The 22,401-nt window shown below is 40.9% G+C and overlaps 4 protein-coding genes across 5 annotated transcripts; 3 read left to right on the top strand and 1 right to left on the bottom strand.

Annotated features, from left to right (window-relative positions):
- Positions 1-866: 866 nt before the first annotated feature.
- srxn1 (sulfiredoxin 1 homolog (S. cerevisiae)) lies at positions 867-2,277 on the top strand. Its single transcript, XM_047040167.1, has 2 exons — positions 867-1,502; positions 1,775-2,277. The coding sequence occupies exons 1-2, from the start codon at positions 1,275-1,277 to the stop codon at positions 1,982-1,984; spliced, it is 438 nt and encodes a 145-aa protein (XP_046896123.1). The 5' UTR covers positions 867-1,274; the 3' UTR covers positions 1,985-2,277.
- A 4,470-nt stretch (positions 2,278-6,747) lies between these two features.
- On the top strand, positions 6,748-8,369 carry tcf15 (transcription factor 15). The gene is made up of 2 exons (XM_047040418.1): positions 6,748-7,415; positions 7,863-8,369. The coding sequence occupies exons 1-2, from the start codon at positions 6,930-6,932 to the stop codon at positions 7,986-7,988; spliced, it is 612 nt and encodes a 203-aa protein (XP_046896374.1). The 5' UTR covers positions 6,748-6,929; the 3' UTR covers positions 7,989-8,369.
- Positions 8,370-13,096: 4,727 nt separating this feature from the next.
- LOC124480751 lies at positions 13,097-14,814 on the top strand. 2 transcript variants are annotated; one of them, XM_047040335.1, is made up of 5 exons: positions 13,097-13,202; positions 13,450-13,578; positions 13,708-13,909; positions 14,210-14,382; positions 14,645-14,814. In XM_047040335.1, exons 1-5 carry the CDS (start codon positions 13,188-13,190, stop codon positions 14,702-14,704), a joined length of 579 nt encoding a protein of 192 aa, XP_046896291.1. In that variant the 5' UTR covers positions 13,097-13,187; the 3' UTR covers positions 14,705-14,814. The 2 variants fall into 2 exon arrangements, with proteins under 2 accessions (XP_046896291.1, XP_046896290.1); XM_047040334.1 differs by lacking the exon at positions 13,097-13,202 and adding an exon at positions 13,229-13,283.
- Positions 14,815-17,938: 3,124 nt separating this feature from the next.
- LOC124480212 (uncharacterized protein K02A2.6-like) lies at positions 17,939-22,298 on the bottom strand. Its single transcript, XM_047039317.1, has 2 exons — positions 21,897-22,298; positions 17,939-21,290 (listed from the first exon to the last, which is right to left on the bottom strand). The coding sequence occupies exons 1-2, from the start codon at positions 22,296-22,298 to the stop codon at positions 18,231-18,233; spliced, it is 3,462 nt and encodes a 1,153-aa protein (XP_046895273.1). The 3' UTR covers positions 17,939-18,230.
- Positions 22,299-22,401: the final 103 nt, after the last annotated feature.

The raw sequence follows: 22,401 nt of genomic DNA, 5'->3' as shown, positions 1-22,401 counted from the left end.
TTTTTATAATCATGAATTGTTTCATGTTGTTATTGTTTAGAATCAGAAAGGGTTTTAATTGGCATGAAAGTTTGCACAGACAAGGAATTTACTTTGGTAGGAAGGTGCATACATTAAACATTTAGGAATCTTAAAAACTTAAATATGTGGTCTAACTATACTAAAGGTACATAGTCCAGCAAATACTAAGGGGTGACTTGCATTGAGTGACTGCATCTACACAACAATGGATAAATTATGGTAAAACTAATAGGTTATTATCCATTAGATTCCTGAAACTAGTAAATTAGCTATGCTTAAACTGTAACCCTGCAAAACTGTGTTATACAATCCATTGTTTCCATTAATGATATATGTGCTTGAGCTTCTGAAATAGGTGTTTCTATTTTTTTATCATACACAGAACAAATACTGCATCTAATTCCCCTTGTGACCAATTAATCCACAACATTCTCAATGCATGGCCATTGTGGTTCAAAGTATTTCAATGTAATGCCCTGCCTTCCCTGTCCAAGGAATCATTTTAATTGTCTTGTTATGACTGTGGACTGTAGAAAACAACAATAATTCTGTCACCACTAGGTACAGATCTTTGAAGCTTCCCCCCACTTAGGCTACCTGGGCAAAGCACAGAGCCAAGACTTCCTTTTAGTTGCCACAGCAACCTGGCTGGCTCTTTGAAATCCTTACAGAAATAGAGCATTTATTCACTCATCCAATAGTCCTTTGAAGGAGGAAGCATCACGTTCTTAAGCTCAACAAGACAAAACATAGTCCTCATTAAAAACATATTGACACTAAAAAGTCTGTTTCCGTATTTATTTTGCACATATTTTTTCTAAACTAGCTTCTAGTCTCTTAATGAGGGATAGTTTGGCAGGAATGTGGATACAGATTATCTTCTGATAAACAGATGTAGATTATTGGTAGGTTTTGTTGTATCTGGGTTTTCCACTTTTTTCCATCAGAAAAGCTTTTGCCTAAACCTGTATCACATCACCTGATCATTTTTAGATTGTGTGTACGGTTTGCATCATTTACAAACCATTAATAAGTTAATTTAAATTATTAACAGTTCGAAAATAAATACTTGTATCATTCCTTGAGAAGATTATTACACACTTATTTTGAAGGAAATTAAGCAGGCGGGTAATGGGCTGACGGACAGTTCAACAGGCGAATCAGAGTCTCCACACCGTTGAGCACGTGAGTCGGAGACCAGACTTCCGTCTTTAAAGTCTGTTTGCTTAATATGACAAAATATTTTCTCTACGATGTCTAAATTGTTAAAGAATTTTCTAACGGCATTCTCATGTATACAACCATTCAGACAATTGCATATCTTTACACAATCAAATATGAACGTCCAAAACTTTGAGAATAGGTCGATACACTCGGACAACGTTGAAGAAGTCCACAATGTGCCGATGGATGTTATAATACGTCCCATTCCTCCTGTACTCGACGAGCAGAAGGTTCAGAGCCTTATGAACACTATAAAGGTAAAAGTTAGTTATTATAATATTGGGAGAGGGCTTAATTATATGATATATCACGCTTAGGTAAAGCCATTTGTAAATAATAGAAGGGGACAGTGTATCTTGACACATTCCCATACCATTTTTACCATTATCGTTCCTTTCCTCCATTGTCACCCACGGCATGTTGTTTTTTTCTTGGTGATTTAAAATTAATTTATTAGTGTAATTAATAGCATTAATAATAGTTGTTATAACCACACAACAAAACGAATACATTTTAATGTACCTTACAGGATTCTGGGGACATCCACAAGGTGCCTCCCATCGACATACTCTGGATCCAAGGCAGAGAAGGAGGGAATTACTACTATTCTTTTGGTGGCTGTCACAGGTTTGCAGCATACCAGCAGCTGAAAATGAGTACAATCCCTGCCAAGCTAGTCAAGTCAAACATATCACATTTACGGACATACTTGGGTGCATCAACTCCTGATTTACGATAAAGCTGGATAACCAAAGTGTTTTTGTGATACACTCAGATGTTAACCCCAACATTATACCCACCGGGTACAAGTACTAGTATCCAGATTATTTCCCCTAAAAAAGTACAGGTAATGGATAATGTCAACTGTATTTGATGCAGATGGAGCTCTGACCACTAGATGGAACTATAAGTCTTTAATTATACCAGGCACCTTTTATAACAAAAATCTTGGACAATGTTACTAGTTACATACCCCTACATTTAACAGTGATGTCATTGATGATTCATTATTAAACACAATGTTTAAAGTAATCATTTTAATTTGTATTGTTTTTGAGAATGTTCATTTTATCCAGGGATGACAATAACATTATTTGATGTTCTCCTTTGATAATTTGAACCTGCCCATCGCATAAAAAGGGAAGATGTGCACGTCTCAGGGAGAAAGTTGAATTCTGTCAAAGTCCCACCAAGATGGCACAAGCTGCTCATCAGCTGGCATGAGATCTGACTGCCTCCATTGTCATAATCAGACTTGCTGGAAAAAGACACTACAAGATATTTAGAATGGCTTGTGAGGCATGCCACCATCCATCCAAGTGCACCAGTGGTCTGACTCAGCCCAAGTCTGTAAAGGATGCCTCTAGTTAACCTTTTAACTCTGGCCAGATTGTGTTAGCTATAGACAAGTAGAAACATAGAAAGAACTGATCTTCTCTCTGGAGATGAGCTAGAGGTAAATATATACTGTAAGGAAGACAACCTAAATACAAGCCCTGTTTCCTTTTGCACTTTGAATTTAACATGACATTCAAAAAATGTCTACCAAAGCAAACTACATTTTATTAACCGTAAAACCTACAATTCTGACATTTGTCGAGTAGAATGCACCATGGGGTTATAAAAACCAAGAGTCTGAGCCTCCTTCATAAGTTGTACAGTCAGAGCAGTCAGGGTCACAGACAAAGGCCTCTAAATTTTACGACCTCATGTCTACGGGTTCACAAGTCAAGCCTTTGATCTCAGACAGGGTGATTGCTACATTACAGATTGCTACACAGAGATAAGGCCTTTCCTTAACTAATGTCCTAGCTTTGCATGGCTTAGACATGTCTCTTAGCCTCCCTCTGAGGAAGTGGAGGGAGACTAGGAGCAGCTTACGCCGAGTACCCCTAAAGGACTGTAAATTTATCCAAAGAATCGTCGCGTGTGAGACCATATCCTGTAGCTCCCTCGCTGTCTGGCAGTAACCATAGGTTACCATATCCTCAAAGGGTTCTTGACACGCAAAACGCTTGTTCAAGCAAAGAGAAAAAAATGGCACCTGTTACTTTTGAGACTTAGTTGCATGGGTGTGCAGTGTCTTTATCCTTTTTTAAGGATTAGGGGGGTAAGTACAGGAAGTGTTTCAGGTAATGTTGACAAATGGTTAGTTTGTGTACAATCTGTACCTGAATTTTTGTTTTATTAGGTTGCCACTATCAACATTTTATATGCAAAATGTCTAGAGAATGTTTGAATGTTCTGCGCTAAAGTCAGATTTGTGCAGTAAAAATAACATTGCATCTTGCTTTCAGCTGTTTGGAATAAAGATGAAATTGTCTTACTCCTCATCATCTTCTAAGTCTCCAACATGATCCAGTCCAGTTACTAAGTAAAACTGACCAGTCCTGTAAGAACGGCACATTCTCTTTTTCTATCAAGAGTCTTCAACATTGCACTTGATCGTTATTGGCTGGTAAAATTAGTCTCAATAAAAAAGGCTGCAACGGACCTCCGAGGGGTCAGCTCACCCATTTGTTCCACTTTGGGAGGGATTACTCCAAAGTCCTTTTGAGGGAAGGTGGGGTTGTTAGGTGAATGAGGGGAGGATGCCTCTCCAAAGTTCCGCATCCGGAATTCCATGAGGCTGCCGGCCATCAAAGACATGTAATCTGTACCAGACCTTGATCTTCCAATGTCTTACATTTAAGCTCTCTGCTATAGAGATCTGTTTCCAAGTACCTAAACAGTACTGCTGCCTTCAGGTGGCACTTTTTGAAAATAATCTAATGAATGTTTTTTTTTTTTTATGTTGGAAAGACTGTGGGTAGGCCCTCTTCACATGCACTTTAGACACATTTGTCTTTGAAACTTTTGTAAGGAACCTCTCCCTGACCTCTTCTGAAGGTTTGCCTCCTTTGCGATATGTTGAATGAAATTAATGAGAACGACAGCTTTGTTTTGTCCTCAGTTAATTCATGCTTTTATATTCAGCCGGCTGGACTACTCTAACGCACTTTTCGCTGGTCTTCCCCAAAAAAACACTGAAAGACTACAGCTCATTCAAAATTCTGCAGCTAGATTTTTAACCAAAACTAAAAGGAGAGAACTCATTAGTCCTGTCCTAGCTACTTTACACTAGCTCCCTGTTACCTTCAGAATTGACTTTAAGGTCCTATTCCTCACATACAAAGCTCTACCTAGCTACATTGCTAACTCTCTTATAAACTACACACCAGCTAGAACACTGCGATCATCAAATGCAGGCCTATTAGAGGTCACCGGAAGCAGCCATAAGAAGATTGGTGATGCTGCCTTTGCCAATTACGCCCCAAAACTATGGAACAAATTACCCATAAATATCAGAGAAGCAAATACGCTAGACATTTTTTAAAGACAGTGGCTTGTCTGGGTTGTTATATGTTTGGAAACTGCACGAGGCAGCTCGGATCCAAGATGGATTTGAGAGACCGCAGATAGAGTGTGGCTTGTCTGGGTTGTTATATGTTTTAGATCTATTACTTTTTATCAATTGTATTATTGTTTTTGTTTATTTTATGTAAAGCACCTTGAGCTGCAATTCCTGTATGAAATGTGCTATATAAATAAAGTCTTACTTACTTACTTACTCAGTGTCACCAAGCTTCTGTTCTCAGAACTCCATGGAAGAACAACATGGATCTCTGTAGGTGGCCGTGCAGGCAAATAGGCTGTTGCCTCACCACCATGGATAAATTGCAGCACTTCCTCTAAACATTAGCCTTGCAAAATCACATGAAAAAATTAATGTTGTTCAAATGCATGGTTTAACCTACTCTTTCCACCTATATACATGAGCTCTCTCACTTTACCTCTCTCACATGTGGAAATACTACATTTTGTGCCATTGTATGATTGCTTAACCATATGACTTTGGAAAAGCTGTAAGACTAGAAACACTTGATTGGCTGATGGATTCCATGGAAACTTTTTGCTTCTACAGTATCTGTGTAACAACATAATTATTGTGTTTGATGTATATGTGTTTACAATACCTGTGTAATTAAGTATCACATTGATTAAGTGCTTACTAAAGACGTATGCTGAATAGAAAAGTTAAGTCAATTCTTTAGTAGACTTACTTTAATGCTAGTTGGATTTGAATGGCACATATAAATCACTGTTGGATCAGTGTTTCCTAATGAGATTTAGATGTCTGGCACTTTGGAATTGTTGATGTAGCTGAACAACATGGAGTTAGTTTGATGTGTTGGTGGCAGAGGGCGTAGGGGACATGTTTTTGAGACCTGCCCTCTGGGGACAGCTGTTAAAAGTCAGGGTTTCTAAATCTACCATTTGCCCTTCTTACTTTGTTTTCTCAGAACTGGACTGCATCCCTGGATCACCCCTGGACATCTGCTCAAAGTTTATTTACTTACCACTTAACTTTCTCTTACTGCACTCAACATGGGGTTGGATAGTGTTGAGTTATGATAGATTATGAATAAACTGATCAATAAGGGTAATTTACATAAATATACAATGAGATCCATTCCAATAATATCCAACTCCATTAATAGTACAATGTGTACATTATGTCAGCAATTCCTGAGGTGAATGTTATATTTGTTGTCTTTTCAGATTGGGAAACATGATCTGTATACAGTGTCCAAATGGTGAATGTTTAAACCCTTAATTAGGAATGAGTTTAGTCCTGGAATCTTATAATTTTTTATGAAAGTGCAACGATATTATTGGGTTTCACTGTGAAATACATACATAGTTTGTTTTCGGAAGTTGATGCAATGTCTCCAGAGAAAAGAAACATCCACAAGATTAATTATTTTACATACAGCAGATCCCTATAAATTTGAGAGCTATATACTTATCAGTAACATTTGCATGAAATGCCAAACATGTGATTTAGATGTTTTGAACCTATCAGATTCTAACCGATAATCCCATAGTTTTTGATGACATTCAGAAATTAACAAGGCAGTGAACACAGAAAGTCAAAAGCGTAATCAATTGCATTCGTGGAAAAATTGGGTTACACCACGCAGAGTGAACAGGCCTAAACACATGTGTTTGATAGTATCCCAGGAATTTAACAAATTATGCTAGCAATGAGGCGATGGGTAGTTAAGAAGCTCTAGGCCTTTTAGTTTAGCAAACATGGTCTGGGATTATGATTTTAATGTGGCCTAATTATTTGGTCATAGCAATTTTTTTATGGAAAACATTCATTTCCAATTAAATAATAGATAATAGGGTAACTAGCGAAGTGCATGATTCCCTTGTGAAGTAGCCTATTGTTTGCAGCGTCTGTGTCCGACAGGCAACCCCCCCCCCCCCCCCCCCCAAACAATGTGATTAGCATGATTACAGATTTACAATTACAGTTGTTAAACTATAATAGTGCTTATGTAGGAACTATTTTTGTAACTCATGCAATCTGTAGACTGGGGATTGTCAGCTGAACATTACATGCATCACAACTCCTCCCATCAAGCTATAAGAGCCATGTTGTCCACTCACTATGCACAAGGAACATAATCTTAACCCATGGCACTTCAAATGCAATACATTTTCGTTTTAAATCCTAATTATTTGAACGTGTTGCAAACATCGTATGCTTTGTCAGCCCCTCCACTCCAAGATGCATTTGAAGATTGACTTTGGACTTTAGGCTAGCTACTGAAGATACTTAACCAAGACTTTCGATGATGACTTTTGCCATGCTGCGGCCCTTGGCCACCCATCTGGTCTACCCAGATCTTAGTATGATGTCTGAGGATGAAGAAAACCGAAGTGAGAGCGACGGCAGTTCGGATCAGAGCTATGGATGTTGTGCCACCACAGAAAAAAGACGGAGGATGTCACGAAAATCGGGAGGGAACAGTGTTGTCATTGTAAAGCAGAGGAACGCAGCCAATGCACGGGAGCGAGACCGAACCCAAAGCGTCAACACAGCATTTACTGCGCTTCGGACTCTGATTCCCACAGAACCGGTGGATAGAAAGCTATCCAAAATAGAGACACTTCGCCTGGCATCCAGCTACATTTCACATCTAGCCAACGTGCTCCTGGTCGGAGATGGCAACGGTGATGGACAACCCTGTCTTGGCGCAGTTTACGCACAAGGAGACAGCGGTGGAAAGCAACCGCGCACAATCTGCACCTTCTGTTTAAGCAACCAAAGAAAAGGGGTAATTCAGTGCATATTCTCATAACCTGATTGTAACTTAACTGATGCCTCGATGAGCACTCAACATGATAACATAGCCTGTCGAAGTGGGAAGGTATTGATGTAAACGAAACACAACGTCATCTTTAGATAGGCAAGGCAGGTAACACAGTATGTGAATTTTTTGGGCACTTCCACCTTGTGCACGTAACGAATTTTTACGCACTCGACAGTATGTTTATTTAGACCCATCAAGAGATAATGATATGCCATCCAGAAACTTTGTCGAATTTTGTTTTTATAAAACAACAACCACAAGTCATAGGCCTACGTGTTTATAAACGGCATACATGGACCAAACCGTAAACTTACTGAAATTGCAATTAATAATTTTTCCTCATGCAGTAATAGTGACACCATGTCATAGTACCCATATTATCACTTATAGGTTTGTCCCTTTTCCTTTCAGATAAAAGATGGCAAAGATTGTCTAAAAATGAGAAGCGTTGGTTCAACTGCGAATGAGTCGTTAAACAGAAGACAACACCGTCATCAGCTCAAGCGCCAAGTCCTCACATTCTCAGGGAACATTTAAAGTTGGTCAAAGATACACATTCATATGCTGGACAAAAAAGATGGAAATAGCCTATAGTGACTATTTATACTTGAGAAACACTCAAGAGGTTTTGTGAGAAACCAGGCCTGTGAGGCACAATCCTTTAAAGAATGCAGTGCATTTACAGAATGTATTGATTTGTAATTTTTTGTATTTTGTGAACAACACTTGTATACTACAGTGTACCACATCAAATAAAGTATATTTTTATCTTGTTGATTTTACAGTGACATATATTTTATGTGAGCCTGAAACAACGTGACTTTTCCTCAGTCCAGTTTTATCATAAATGTAATTAAGCTGCTTTTGACTGCATGTCTGAATATTTATTAGAATTACTGAAAATGTTTATTTTTCCCATCGAGAAACATTAGTTATGTTATTTTAACACTGGCTTAATAAAACATTTAGTTGCTGCGCTCCTCTTCCAGTGACTGTAACTAACATAGGCTATTCACTAACAGTAGCGGTATGTCTATGGCGGTAACATCAGCGTCCGACTTGTGTTTGGTGGTTACCATAACGACAGTACGTTTTGTTGATGACGCGCAGCACGTATGTCCAAACTCTTGAGCTACTCGGCTCTTCAAGTATAAAATCACGTTACGGTTTGTGGGAGACCAAGATCATCGTCCTGCAGTCAGTTTCACGTGTACTTTGTTTTGAGTTCATATACCACGATTTAAGCAAAAAAATAAACAGAAATACGAAAAAAAATACCGAGGACACGACCTCGGTGTCCCTCAATGGTAGTTACGGCCCTGTGTGGGACATCAGCAGGAATTAGAGAGGGGTCTAAAAGGGATTAGAGAGGGGTCTAAAATGGGCACTTCTACAAAGAGCCCATTTTAAATTACATCTCTTTCTGTTTCTGTTGCTCTCTCTCTCTCTCTCTCTCTCTCTCTCTCTCTCTCTCTCTCTCTCTCTCTCCCTCTCTCTCTCTCTCTCTCTCTCTCTCTCTCTCTCGCTTATTTCCAATAGCTTTGCCAAGAAGTTGTTTATGAAGGCTACAGAGCCATAGCAAAGGGTCAGGGTTTCTTGTGTCATTGCCTGGTGTATTTTTGCAAATCTCACGGTTGCCATTTTTGAAGTCTGGTATCGATTAGTCATGGCAAATAGTAGCCCTCTCTCTGCTTAGAGCCTTCCAGACAGCTGTGGGGATGTTGAAGGTATAAATCACTGGTGTGGGCCTAATGGACAGGGAGGTGGGGTGAGAGGTTGGAGGTCTTGGTGGAACACAAAAAACAAAGCTAAAGAAATGAAACAAGATCCGGTTGACATCTTGACACAGTCCTCCACCATGCTGTTGAATTACTGTTTTTTAAACATATATGAGGAGGTATGTTTTTGATATCAGGATATTAAAAGTAATGTTGTTCTTTTCATATATTATTTTATTTGATCATTTGAAATAGACAACCATACAGGTTCTGATGGAGATATAGTTCAGAAGTTAAGTTTTCCTGGATTCTCTACATAGTTAGCTATCAAAGGGTTATATCACATAATTCAATTGTTTCAGGTGTTTCAGGTCTTTGTCTTTGGGTAAAATTAAACTAAAGTGTTTAAATAATTTAAGTATCAGTTTTTTAACTCTACCAGATGTGAAATAATTTTCGAAATTGTCTAAGTCATCTCTACAACCAAAGTAACTTTATGTCCACTGGAATTATTTCAAAATAAGTTTGAAGATCTGTGGCCTCGCTCTTTTAGTCTCCACTTGCCACGTTTGTGAGACTAGACCAGGGAATCAGAATGCAGACTGAACTGTGAATAGGCAAATAAATGTTTCCTAGTGATATGGTAGGTTGTATGGTAATAATTTCCCAGATAGTAAACTGTACATGCTGGGGGTCTGTACTGCCCCAATCCCTCCCCACTTTCCCTGTCAGGCTCTGCCTGACAATTTGCTGTGGTCAGACCCTCATACTCCAGTACCAGGCCTCGTCAAATGGCTCCCTGCAGGCTCCCCAAGCAGGAAGATGTCACAGAGGCACAGGAAGGAAAAACATGCACAGTCGACCTCTCTGAGGTACTCTCTGTGCGGCACGATCTGGGTCAACACCTGCCTTGACATCATCCGGCACTGGGACCCAGATGTACAGCTCTCTGTGGTACTTGGTGGGTGAGTAAACAAAAAAAGGTCTGCTTTAAACACAACAGAGAGTGATATTCAAAAATGACAGGGACAAATGGATGATGACTAGTTAGAGGATCGGAGGAAAAGCCACAGTGGGTTGGTTTAATTTGTCTGGCAGACAACGTTGGGTCCACCTTGGGGACAACACTAAAGAGGTTTATGCGTTATGTTTCTGTGATTTTTTTCTCTCAGAAGCTTGCATTTCCCCACAGCCCCAAAAGAATTCCTGCAGGAAGACTTTCAGCAGGGGTGAAATGGAGCTAGACAGCAGGAAGACTTTCAGCAGGGGTGAAATGGAGCTAGACAGCACTTCCATCCCTCTCAGTCTGACATCTGAGATGAATGTCCTACATATGGGTTCTACTTTTGTGTTTTTTTATGTAATTTATTCATCACCATTACTTCAAGTAAGTCTCTTTAAGATACCAAACTGTGGAAAATCCTTAACAAGTTTGTCAATAAACATCTTTATAAGCAATAAAAAATCTGCACATCTCAAGGTTTCCATAAGATGTTTCATTTAGTCACGAAGAGTGGTATGTGATTAATAAAAAGCAAATTGAGAATTTACTGACATGTCGCCAGTAGAAAGCTTTTACTGCTCACAAAGCAATCTTATCAAGGCAAATGTCTAAAATCAGGCACTATCTTCCTCAATACAATAAAGAACAGGTGGATACAGAGTACTTGAATGTTAAATAAATCGTAATCTGAACATTTTCCTACTTCCATGACCCACCTCGCTTAAAATGAACAACATTAAAGTGGTTGATCCAGAAAAGGGAAGGAAGTGAAATGTTTTTTCTGTGTCATGTGGGAGCAGAACGCTGATTCCCAGGCGTGTGCTTTCCTTACGTCCAGACATGTACAGCCCCAAGAGCCTTGATAAAGAGCTCTGTTTGGAAAAAGCGGTTTGCAAGGGTAATATTTTAATAACATCCTCTCTAGGCCCTCAGCTCCAAACAAACACTATTTCCCCATAACTCAAACACCCATTGACAGAGGAGATGGCCCCTTGCTTAACCTGCATGTCAGAGATATTAATGTCTGTCGGACATGTGTTTTGGCTTCTATGTTCTAAGGGTTGATACCCCGCTTCCGATCTTTTACGACTGATTTTCCAGAAGAAGATGAGGAGGAGGGAGCCGAGGAGGCTCTGAGGGGAGAAGGTCCTCCTGCTCTAGGTCATGTCTGCAGAATCCTCCCAGGCACATGCACACAAGAACCATTGTTTTCATGTGCCACTGAGTTTGGCAGGGGCTTGAGGAAGGGGTAGGAAGAATTATAAGATAATCAAAGAGGGGTTGGGGTTAGTGGGCTGGAGGTAAAGGAATTCCAAGAGAATTAATTGCAGAACAATACAGACAACCTTTCATCCACTCTGGCACACTGAGGATCCATCCCTCAGGATTCAGCAGCAACTCCATAGTAAGAAGAAGAGGTAAGAAGTTAGCAAAAGTGACTCAAGGAGTTTATCTCCTGGCAAAAACAGTTGAACAATGCAAAACAGACCTGTCAATGTAAGCTATTGCGTTCCAAATATAGGAGTGACTTAGTAAATGTATTCATCATCAATAGCAGGGGACTGTCAAATAGCGAGCCTATGGGTAATAGACTATATGTGTCTAGAGTTCTCAATCATTAACTAAAATCTGTTCCACCATGACACATAAAAGTACATTGTGTCTATGTGTGTGCATGTGCACATATGCTTGCGTGCATGTATGTAAAGTCTCCCAGCTGCACAGGGCCAGTGGTAGAACTACAGGAACCATTGGGACATTACATTTCAGCACCAGAGCAAACACTGAGAGGATATCCTCAATCAGAGGCTATGGAGTGTGCAAGGAACAATCTCGTTGACAGAAACATGGAGTCCTATTGCAGCTGGATACGCTAATAACCTCTGGGATTTAATGTAATATGCAACCATTTTAGTACGCACATGATGATCAAATTCAACACACACTTTAAACAACAAACTCAGCCAAGTCTTTAAGGATTTTGGAAATTTGTTACATTACTTCTACTACTATTTTGTAATACTATTAGTTATTTCACACTTTAAAGAAATGTTTTCTCGAACATAATTTATATTTTTCATGTTTTACTTGAAATCTGCCACACTCTTTGCATCAGTTGCACATTCCATAGATATTGAATAAGATGTGCTTTACTGACCATGAAATCACAACACCTGGGCAACAGAATGGCCTAACTAGTGAATGATTATTTTAAAACTCTTCACAGAATCAGCACAAAAATAATTGAGAACATATTTGTTTCCAGGCTCTATTTTTCTTGCCACCGGGGAAATAAAATGAAAAACTGTACCTGAAATTTCCAGCTTTAATTTATACCCATGATAATTGCCCCTTTTGAAATGTGTAAACATGCAGAGCTGTAAAGACCCACATTAAAAAAGAAAAGGCCAGCTATTGGTACAATGACCATTATGTTACAGCAAGCTTGCTCTACTGTGCCCCCTTTTTGCTCATTGTGTCAGCACCTCCTGAAGGAAGCATTGTTTAATCCAGATGGTGGAATCTGAAGACCTCATCTCTTCCTTTTTCCATAAAGTCAGTCTTCTATTAATAACCACATATCTACCTCCTTTGTCAACAGGGGCGAAAGATACAAATAATATGGTTCAAGAAAGACAATGGGGAGGTCTCTTGTAAGAAAACAACAGGATGAGACATACCCTTGTGTGTTTGAAGTGAGTGTATCATGACAACTGATGGAATGAGGGGTACTTTATATACTGTATGGATACTGTATATAGTGTTTCATATTTTTGCTCTGTCAGTTTGAAAAACAATATAATGTAATGGTGGCACTGTATCCCAGGCCATATGGGTGGGCAACCTGCATAACATGTAGGTATTGTACCAATAACAGCCACAAGATGGCATACTTTATCAGATGAAAATTCAGGTAACACATTCAACAGGAATTGAAACTTACAGGGTGACTACCCTTCACTACACTTAATTCAAATGCAGAACCGTCATTTATAATTTCATCTTGATGTCACCATGCTGTTTTTCTGTGTAAGTGGGAAACTCTGATTTCTTGAAACGTATCTGTCATTCAATCTTCACAGCGTAATCTGAGGCATGACTCGATGTCTGGTGAATGACATACTCACATCACTAACATTTACTATTTGGTTTATATGGTTAACTTGTGTCAGCTTTACCAAACCAAAACCTTTTTCTCTCAAAGTGATCGCTGGTTGACTATTCAGGAACTGCCTTGAAAGGTACTGTAGGCCTAACCTTTGTTTGTTTGTCTCAGGTGCTGTTGAGCAGTGTAGCCTTATCCCAGAGTCTGACAGAAAAACATGCACACTGCAATGACAATGTTTCTCTACAGTGCATGGCTGTTCAGGGGGATAGGAATTACCGCTCCATCACATGGTATAAGGTACACTCTTTTACAAGCCAGATCAGATATGCTATGTTGAATTGAATAACGATTATTTTTTACTGTCGGGTCAATTTTAACTTATTGATTAGTATTTGTCTTTATTGTGTTTGTTTCCTCATTGTGCAGCTCAATAACCGGACTGGCATAATACGGAAAAGTGAAAATAAAACAACAAAGTTCAAGTTCAACCGCACTGTTCACTTTGGAGCAGATGACAGTCTGGCCCTTCCCTCAGTCAGGCCTGAAGATGGAGGAATCTACCAGTGTGCCACCAGGGCAAACATAGGAAAGAAAAACAGAGAGTCAGATATCCAACTGACTGTATCAGGTACCACTGCTGCTAAATATTCTGATTTTAACTTGGATGAAGTTGGGAAGGTGAGTGGGTAATGTGAGTGTTAAAAATTAGCATGGTCAACGTTAAAAAATAGGTCCCAAATTAGGTCCTTGTGTACACCTGTGTCATTACAAAATACATTAGCATTCCACAAAATATCCACAAAAGTCCACAAAAACATACATTTAAGTTTTAGTAACTACGTTTAACTTGTATTCAGCAAAATTAATAATCATTTAGATATGTGTAGAATTAAACACATACTGTAACTCTCTTGTGATTTGTCAACAGATTGCGTGACCCCAGTTTATTTGACTACAACAGTGACATACAAAAGCAACATGAACAGTTCAACCCCACACTTCTTCCTTCCGCATGTGGGGGAGGTATCCACCCTCTGGAGTGTCACAGGGTTCTTAGTGGTGAACCTGGTCAAACTTTCTCTCTGTCTCATCTTCATCTGGGTAAATCAATATTCCTCACCTATGTTGCATCATAGCAAACATGTTTTCTGCAAAACAATTATTATCCCATAACATTGTAAATAATCAAAAATAATTGACATAGAATAAACACTATGCAAGGTTTCATTTCCTGTTGTTGTGCCCCCAAGCCCCCCGCCCCCACCCCACATCCTGTGCTAATATGTGACACAATGTAATGTGGTGGGCATACCCCTTTTCTGAAAGATGTTCTCATTTAACGGTTTTATATTTTCCCTGTAAGGTTTCTAAAGCCATCAAGAGGAAGCTACTCAAACAAAAACGGCAGAGATGGCAAAGATGATTTGAACAGTATATTATTAACATTCATCCAAGAAAGTTGGTTGATGAAATGGATGATATGAAGACTGCTTTTACAATGAGACTGTATTAAACAATGTTCTGTCAAATCTATTGTGGGCTACTCTATCTGAATACCATTCTTGACTCATCTCTAACAGTGTCAGGCACAGTGACCTTTAAACACACAGTGAAAAAAAAGCCCAATTGAAACTGTTTCTTCCTTTCTATATTTTTCCATTACGTAATAGAGAAAGTCACTGACTCTTTGGGCTATATGATGTCCTTTTTCAAAACTGTAGACACAAAATTCACAACTGATGATCAAAATGCACATTTTTCAAAACACCAAGACAATTTTCAATTGCTTGGATACCTTACACATACACCTTGGATCATTTGTTCATTGAACTATAATCATCTGTTCAAAATGACACATCTAAAGATCAAAGTATCACCATTTCAAAATGCTAATTCACACATAACATCTGAAATGTCTGTTACAGTTTTTTTTATTCGCTTTGGTACCATTTTCACATGTGGTAAAACCTCACAACTGTTAGTGCAAAACTCAAAGCAGATCATCAAAAAGTCTGTTTTTTCAAACATGTAATCACATGTTCAATTGACAAAGTACAATGCACAAAATACACAATCACATTTTCACGACACCTAATCAGTGTGTCATCAAAGAAATACCTTTCATATGAAGTAATTGTCTTTCACAATGCAATGCTCACAATACTTTTGATTTGCTTCTCATGTAATTTGCATAAATACATTTGACCAACACTTAATCCAACTGATCTTATTGGTTAATCACTGAACCGTTTGGTAAACCGATATATTTTCATTTCAGCAATAAACCGTATATTGATTTTGAGAACTACAGAAATAAAATGTGTTTTTGTACGAACATATAAATTAACCACACGTGATGAATACTCTAATAGACAGCAAGGAATAGGAAGAGCTCGTGGACAAGGGATCCGTCAGAGGGGTGGGCATAGGCACCAACAGAGAGGTCAGAGAGGTGGGCATGGGCACCAACAGAGAGGTCAGAGAGGTGGGCATGGGCACCAACAGAGAGGTGGGCATGGGCACCAACAGAGAGGTCAGAGGGGTGGGCATGGGCACCAACAGAGAGGTGGGCATGGGCACCAACAGAGAGGTCTGAGATGTGGGCATGGGCTCCAACAGAGAGGTCAGAGAGGTGGGCATGGGTTCCAACAGAGAGGTTGGCATGGGCTGCAACAGAGAGGTCAGAGAGGTGGGCATGGGCTCCAACAGAGAGGTGGGCATGGGCTCCAACAGAGAGGTCAGAGTGGTGGGCATGGGCACCAACAGAGAGGTGGGCATGGGCACCAACAGAGAGGGCAGAGAGGTGGGCATGGGCTCCAACAGAGAGGTGGGCATGGGCTCCAACAGAGAGGTGGGCATGGGCTCCAACAGAGAGATCAGAGAGGTGGGCATGGGCTCCAACAGAGAGGTGGGCATAGGCTCCAACAGAGAGGTCAGAGAGGTGGGCATGGGCTCCAACAGAGAGGTGGGCATGGGCACCAACAGAGAGGTGGGCAAGGGCACCAACAGAGAGGTCAGAGGGGTGGACATGGGGGCTCTAAATGCTATGTTTTGTTCTCATTTAGTTACATACGTAATAGAAAGTATACCTATGTTACAATTATATCTGAACATTTTAAAAATTACGTAATTTGCCCAAATGATTGTAGACGATGTCTTCATTGATCCTTCACTTGATTACACATAGGATGGATATTTTGGAAATTATTATTTAGCCTACAGTATTATGTAAATTGAATAATGTAAGTGTATTGCCTAATGTGAAACTGTGTAATCTGTCTTTTACATAGTACTGTAGCATATTACAGTAATTTCAGCCCTTGTAAGGCCGATTTGAAACATCTATCTTGCATTGTTTGCCATTGGATGAACTGATTGTTAAAAGTACTAAACTGAAAGAAGATCATACTGTTGTGTTTTGGTGATTACGTAAACCAAATGTTCCCATTACATATTACGATAATATTGTGTTTGAAACAATGATCATGTGGACTGATAGCATTCCATCAGGTTTTGAAAGAATGACTAGCTGCGTTACAAGGGTGATCAGTTTGGGTCTTTGTACTAAGAGTTTTGAAAATGTAAACCTGACTTGTGAAAATAGTACCAAAGCGAATAAAAAAACTGTATTTCCTTACATTACAATGATCTAACTGTCAATTGATACTACTGCTGAAAATGATAAGTAACTGTTGCATTTCTCTTATTGCATAGTTTTATAGAAACTGACAAACAATATTCCAAGTTTAGAACATAAAAGTTTCAGTGTAGCGAGATCCATTGACACCAATTACCATGAAACATGAACCAATTGGACTAAATCAACATGTTTTCAGATTTGAAAACCAGCAGCACCTGTAGGTGCGCAGGCCTTGTACTGTAATTGCTTTGTCAATTTACAGCCTTGTACTTGACCCCATACTCTTCCTTCCTCAACCGTATTGAGGAAATGTTCTTCACATGGAGGTGTACGATAGGCACTCTCATGAACAAGTTACTCTTCTCCAGGCCATGGATGAGGGATACAATTACATGATGGCAGACCAATGTCAGGCCTGGATTCGCTATGCCTGGAGATTCTTTCAGAGATGTTTGTAAAATGAAAACATCTATTGAGATGTGAATGAAAACTTGTGGCCAAATCCACAAGACATGGGTGATGGAAATATAGGACAGTAATCAACCCTTTATTTTGCTTTGTTTGTTTGTTTTTTGAGCCAGGTGAGGAACACTGCAGTACATGTTTACGTACTGTAGCATCGTTTTCTTTTGTAGCTAATTATGTTTGCTTTGATACAAAAAACTGTAATTGATGTAATTTGATTGTATTTCATCAATACATTTCTGATTTTGCTCAATGATTCCACTGTCTGTAGTATTTTTCTCTTAGTCCATTTATGGTGATGTAGTGTCTTATGAAACATGTATCACACATTTTGTAGTAAAATATTTTATGGTTGTACAAACAACTACATGTTGAAACTATGGGTATATTGTGTGTGGATGATCTAAGTAAATGTTCCTATGGTATTGAACTAATGATTCTGCATGCGCAAGGTGTCTTTAAAGATATGAACATACAATGCTATGCTTTGAACTGTAGTAACTCCCGGAGGCTTCTTGTTACACATTTAAGGAACTTTATTTCTTTGTTGGCGAACACGGTATGCAGCACACTCAACATGGCCAACCGAGACACATTCCCGCCTGAAATTGTTCTGTGCTTGGTATAGGTGAACTCAACCGTAACAACAGAGGGTTTCTGCCACCTAGTGGACCAGCGGATTAACATGTTTTAATTGCTCTGCCCAGTTATCACATCCCTCCCTCCTTAAGCAGGTTATACAAACATTTGTTTTTAGGAACATTCTAACAACACAAACATCAGGCTATTGTCTTGTTTGATTAGGTGTCCATATTAAGGCCACTTATCAACGAGTCTCGTTCTCTCAGTCTTTAAGATAACTGGGCAACTTAGTTTCCCTTTTTGCCAGTCTCCTCACTGGAGTTTGGTTTGCCACAGCACTTTGGTCTGAACTTCCTACAACTGCTGTTGCTGCTGGCTCTTCCAACTGGTCACCACTGAGCGCAACCTCCTCAGTATCCAGCCATGCTTCATCATTTGTGTTGGGCTGAGTTGACACAGTTTGTTGTTTTTCATTTCCACTTCCTGGTCTCTGTTGGTGAGCATGGATCTGATCCACATGTCTCCTCACTATTCTCCCATCACCCAACATCACCTTGTATGACACTGGTCCCGTCACTGACTCAATGATTCCTGGTATCCACTTGGGTCCAAAACTGAAGTTCTGGGTCAGCACTGAATCTCCTGTTTTAAACCAGCGTTCTTTTGCCTTTTTGTCGTGATCTTTCATTTGTCTTTCCTGTTTCTTCTGCACTCTATTGTTTAGGTCTGGGTGTATGGAATCCAAAGTGCAACGTAGTTTCCTCCCGAGAAGCAACTCTGCTGGAGAAAGGCCTGTTGTAGTGTGAGGTGTCACTCTGTAGCTGAATAACACTCTGGCTACTTTAGCTGTCAGCGTGCCTTCTGGACATTTTTTCATCATTCTCTTAAATGTTTGTACCCCTCTTTCTGCTAACCCGTTACTGGAGGCATGGTAGGGTGCAGAGGTCACATGACGGATTCCATTTTTACTTAAAAACACATTGAACTCTGTGCTGATGAAACAAGTGCCATTATCAGACACCAACAACTCAGGCAGTCCATGGTTACTGAAACTGGTTCGCAGGCACTCAATTGTGGTGGCTGAAGTGGCAGAGTTCACTGGATACACGTCCATCCATTTTGAATGTGCATCTATGAGCACAAAAAACATTTTCCCCATGAACGGTCCGGCATAATCCACGTGAATACAACTCCAGGGCTTGTCAGGCCAATCCCAGGGGTGTAACGGAGCTGGTGCCGGGACGTTGCGATGCTCCCGACATGTTGTACAGGCCTTTACCGTATCCTCCACCTCTTTGTCCAGCTTCGGCCACCATACGTAACTCCTAGCCAATGCTTTCATCCTGGACACTCCCGGGTGGCATTGATGAAGTTGTCTCATGACACTTCCTTGGCCTGGTTTTGGCACAACCACTCTCGACCCCCACATCACACAGCCATTTTGAATACTAAGTTCAAGTTTCCTCACCTCATAAGGGGCAAACTCCTCCCCTTTATCTTTTGCTGACCAGCCGTTGTGAACCATTTCTCGCACCCCCGACAGTACTGGATCTTTGTCTGTCCATGCTTTCACTTGATCAGCTGTCACCAGCGTGATGTCAGAGCTCTCCAGCATGAGAACCCTCTCTTCCGACGTCTCCACTTTAGGTGTATCTGGCAAAGGAAGGCGGCTGAGAGCGTCAGCATTGCTGTGATGTTTTCCTTCTTTATAAACTATTGTGTATTCGTAGGCCCTCAGTGTTACAGCCCACCTTTGGATCCTGGACGAGGCCATTTGTGGCACTGCTTTCATCTCATTGAAAAGTGACAACAGCGGCTTGTGATCTGTCACTATAGTGAATCTCCGCCCATAAATGTACTTGTGGAAGCGTTGTATTCCAAACATCACTGACAGACCTTCCTTATCCAGTTGTGAGTAGTTCCTCTCTGCCGTGTTTAGTGTACGTGAGGTAAAACCAATGGGTCTTTCAGTTCCATCTGGCATGTGGTGTGACAGAACGGCACCTACCCCGTATGGTGACGCGTCACATGACAGCACAATGTCTTTTTCTGGATCGTAATGCACAAGCACCTGAGCTGACTGCATGAGGTCTTTTGATGTGTTAAAGGCTGCTTGTTGTGCATCTCCCCACTGCCACTTTGTGTCTTTCTGTAACAGTTTGTGCACCGGAGCAAGGACGGTAGACAGATTTGGTAGGAACTTGTTGTAATAGTTCAATAGTCCCAGATATGCCTTTAACTCTGTCACATTTGAAGGTGAGGGTGCCTCTTTGATCGCTTCCACCTTCTCATGCATTGGGTGCAGTCCTGTTGCATCCACTTTGTGACCCAAAAATATCACTTCCTCACTCATGAACACACACTTGGTCCTCTTAAGCCTTAGACCAGCCTCCTGTAGCCGTTTCAGCACCCTGGTCAGAGTCTGCAGGTGCTCTTTGTCGTCTTTTCCCGTCAGCAGGATGTCATCCAGGAAGATTGCCACACGAGGGATGCCCTGCAGTAGTCCCTCCATGGTACGTTGGAAAATAGCCGGACATGATGAAACTCCAAAAGGTAACACTTTGTATGTGAACAAGCCTTTGTGTGTATTTATAGTTACATACTTTTTTGCTTCCTCATCCAATGGAATCTGGTGGTAGGCGTGACTCAGATCTAACTTTGTGAATTTCTTTCCACCTGAAAGGATGGCAAACAAGTCCTCAATTCTGGGAATTGGATACTGCTCCAGTTTTGAGATCTGGTTCACTGTCAGTTTGTAGTCTCCGCATAGTCTTGCTGTGTCATCTGGTTTCAACACAGGGACCACCGGCGCTGCCCACTCAGCATATTTTACTGGTTCAATTATCTTCTCTGCAAGGAGACGGTCGAGTTCAGCCTCAACTCTCCCTTTCATGCCGTATGGGACGGGTCTGGCTTTAAAAAACCTGGGGGCTGCTTCCTTGTCCACGTATATTTTTGCTGGGGGGCCTCTGAATCTCCCTAGTTCGTCTTTGAAAACCTCCCCAAATTCCCCCAGTACCTCCTCCAAGGTCTCCACTTTAACCTGGAGTATCTGTGGCTCTGGTCTCCACTGTGCCTTCTCTGGGGTCTCTGTCTGAACATGGTGGATCTGGGGTTCTGGTCTCCACTGTAACCCTAGCCTTCTAATCCAGTACCTGCCTACTAGACTGGGGCCTGAACCTGCCACCACTACCAATGGTAAGTTCTCTACTAGCTGTTTATGCTGTACTTTAACCACTGCTGCCCCCACAACATTTACCTTATGTCCTGTGTATGTTTTTAGCCTCACTCTACATGAGCGTAGCTCTGGCACCTCCTTCCCCCATTACGTTTTGTACACAGAGTGGTTCACTACTGTTACCCCACACCCAGAGTCCATTTCAAATTTATGTTTATCCCCATTAACAGTCAATGTCTGTATAAACGGCTCCTCTGCTGGTACGTCTAGTTCATCTAGTTTGTACAGTGTGAACATGACTTCATCGTCGTCTATGTCGCCCTCCCCCTGGCTGACATAATGTGTTCCCTGGGCTTTCCCATACTTCCCTGTTGGTACTCCACCCCCTCTAGCCTGTGAAGCGCTAACTGAGCCTCCTGACCTACACACTTTTTGAATGTGGCCAATTTTACCACACTTATGACAGGTTTCCTTAATAAACCTACATTCCCCAGCCCTGTGCTGCTCACCTCCACATCTGTAACAAGCGTTATACTGGTGCTGCTGCTTAGTGGGGAACTGCTTTGTAGACATTTTGTGCACTGCTAGAGGTGCCCTCATGTGTGAGGGTGTAGACTCCAGCAACTGTAAATCCTTAACATCCCTGCTGGCTGTCTCAATGGCTTGTGCCAGCTTCAGTGCTTTCTCAAACGTCAAATCCGGTTCTGACAACAGTCGGCGCTGAATGCGGTCATCTCAAATCCCACAAACCAGTCTGTCGCGTAGCATCTCCGACAACTTGTCTCCATAGCTGCAGTCCAGTGCTAACTTCCTTAACACGGCGATGTATTCCATTACTGTTTCCTCAAGCTTCCTCTGTCTGGAATTAAACTTGAACCGCTGCACAATCTCGCTGGGTTTGGGGTTGAAATGTTCCTTTAAAATCTTGACCAGTTCGGCAAACGTCTTGTCTCCTGGTTTGGCGGGACTGACAAGGTTCCTCACGAGGCTGTACGTTTGACTTCCCACCGAACTGAGAAATATAGCTTTCTGCCGACTTGCATCTGTGATTTCGTTAGCTTCAAAAAAATGGTGAAGAACCTCACAATATTCTTCCCACGTCTGTGTCTCACTGTCGAACGGAGCGGTGCTCCCTACCAAGGCCGCCGCCATGATTATTCTCGGGGTAACGTCTGACTCGGAGTCGGATCCGCTCATGCTAACGTAGCAACTTTACAGAGTCTTACTGTTTCGCTTGCATCCGTTGCATCCCCAC

The sequence above is a fragment of the Hypomesus transpacificus genome, chromosome 18 (assembly GCF_021917145.1).
Source record: "Hypomesus transpacificus isolate Combined female chromosome 18, fHypTra1, whole genome shotgun sequence".
Classification (NCBI taxonomy): Eukaryota; Metazoa; Chordata; class Actinopteri; order Osmeriformes; family Osmeridae; genus Hypomesus; species Hypomesus transpacificus.
This window is presented reverse-complemented; position numbering and strand designations above follow the sequence as displayed.

Excerpts from the sequence above, each read along its gene's own strand:
- srxn1 (XM_047040167.1), top strand. The coding sequence starts at position 1,275 with ATGTCTAAATTGTTAAAGAATTTTCTAACGGCATTCTCATGTATACAA. Across the intron at positions 1,503-1,774 it reads GCCTTATGAACACTATAAAG|GATTCTGGGGACATCCACAA; the intron begins GTAAAAGTTAGT and ends TGTACCTTACAG.
- tcf15 (XM_047040418.1), top strand. The coding sequence starts at position 6,930 with ATGATGACTTTTGCCATGCTGCGGCCCTTGGCCACCCATCTGGTCTAC. Across the intron at positions 7,416-7,862 it reads TAAGCAACCAAAGAAAAGGG|ATAAAAGATGGCAAAGATTG; the intron begins GTAATTCAGTGC and ends TTTTCCTTTCAG.
- LOC124480751 (XM_047040335.1), top strand. Across the intron at positions 13,910-14,209 it reads TATCCAACTGACTGTATCAG|ATTGCGTGACCCCAGTTTAT; the intron begins GTACCACTGCTG and ends ATTTGTCAACAG. Across the intron at positions 14,383-14,644 it reads TCTGTCTCATCTTCATCTGG|GTTTCTAAAGCCATCAAGAG; the intron begins GTAAATCAATAT and ends TTTCCCTGTAAG.
- LOC124480212 (XM_047039317.1), bottom strand. The coding sequence starts at position 22,298 with ATGGCGGCGGCCTTGGTAGGGAGCACCGCTCCGTTCGACAGTGAGACA. Across the intron at positions 21,291-21,896 it reads AGATGCTACGCGACAGACTG|GGGAAGGAGGTGCCAGAGCT; the intron begins GTTTGTGGGATT and ends AAAACGTAATGG.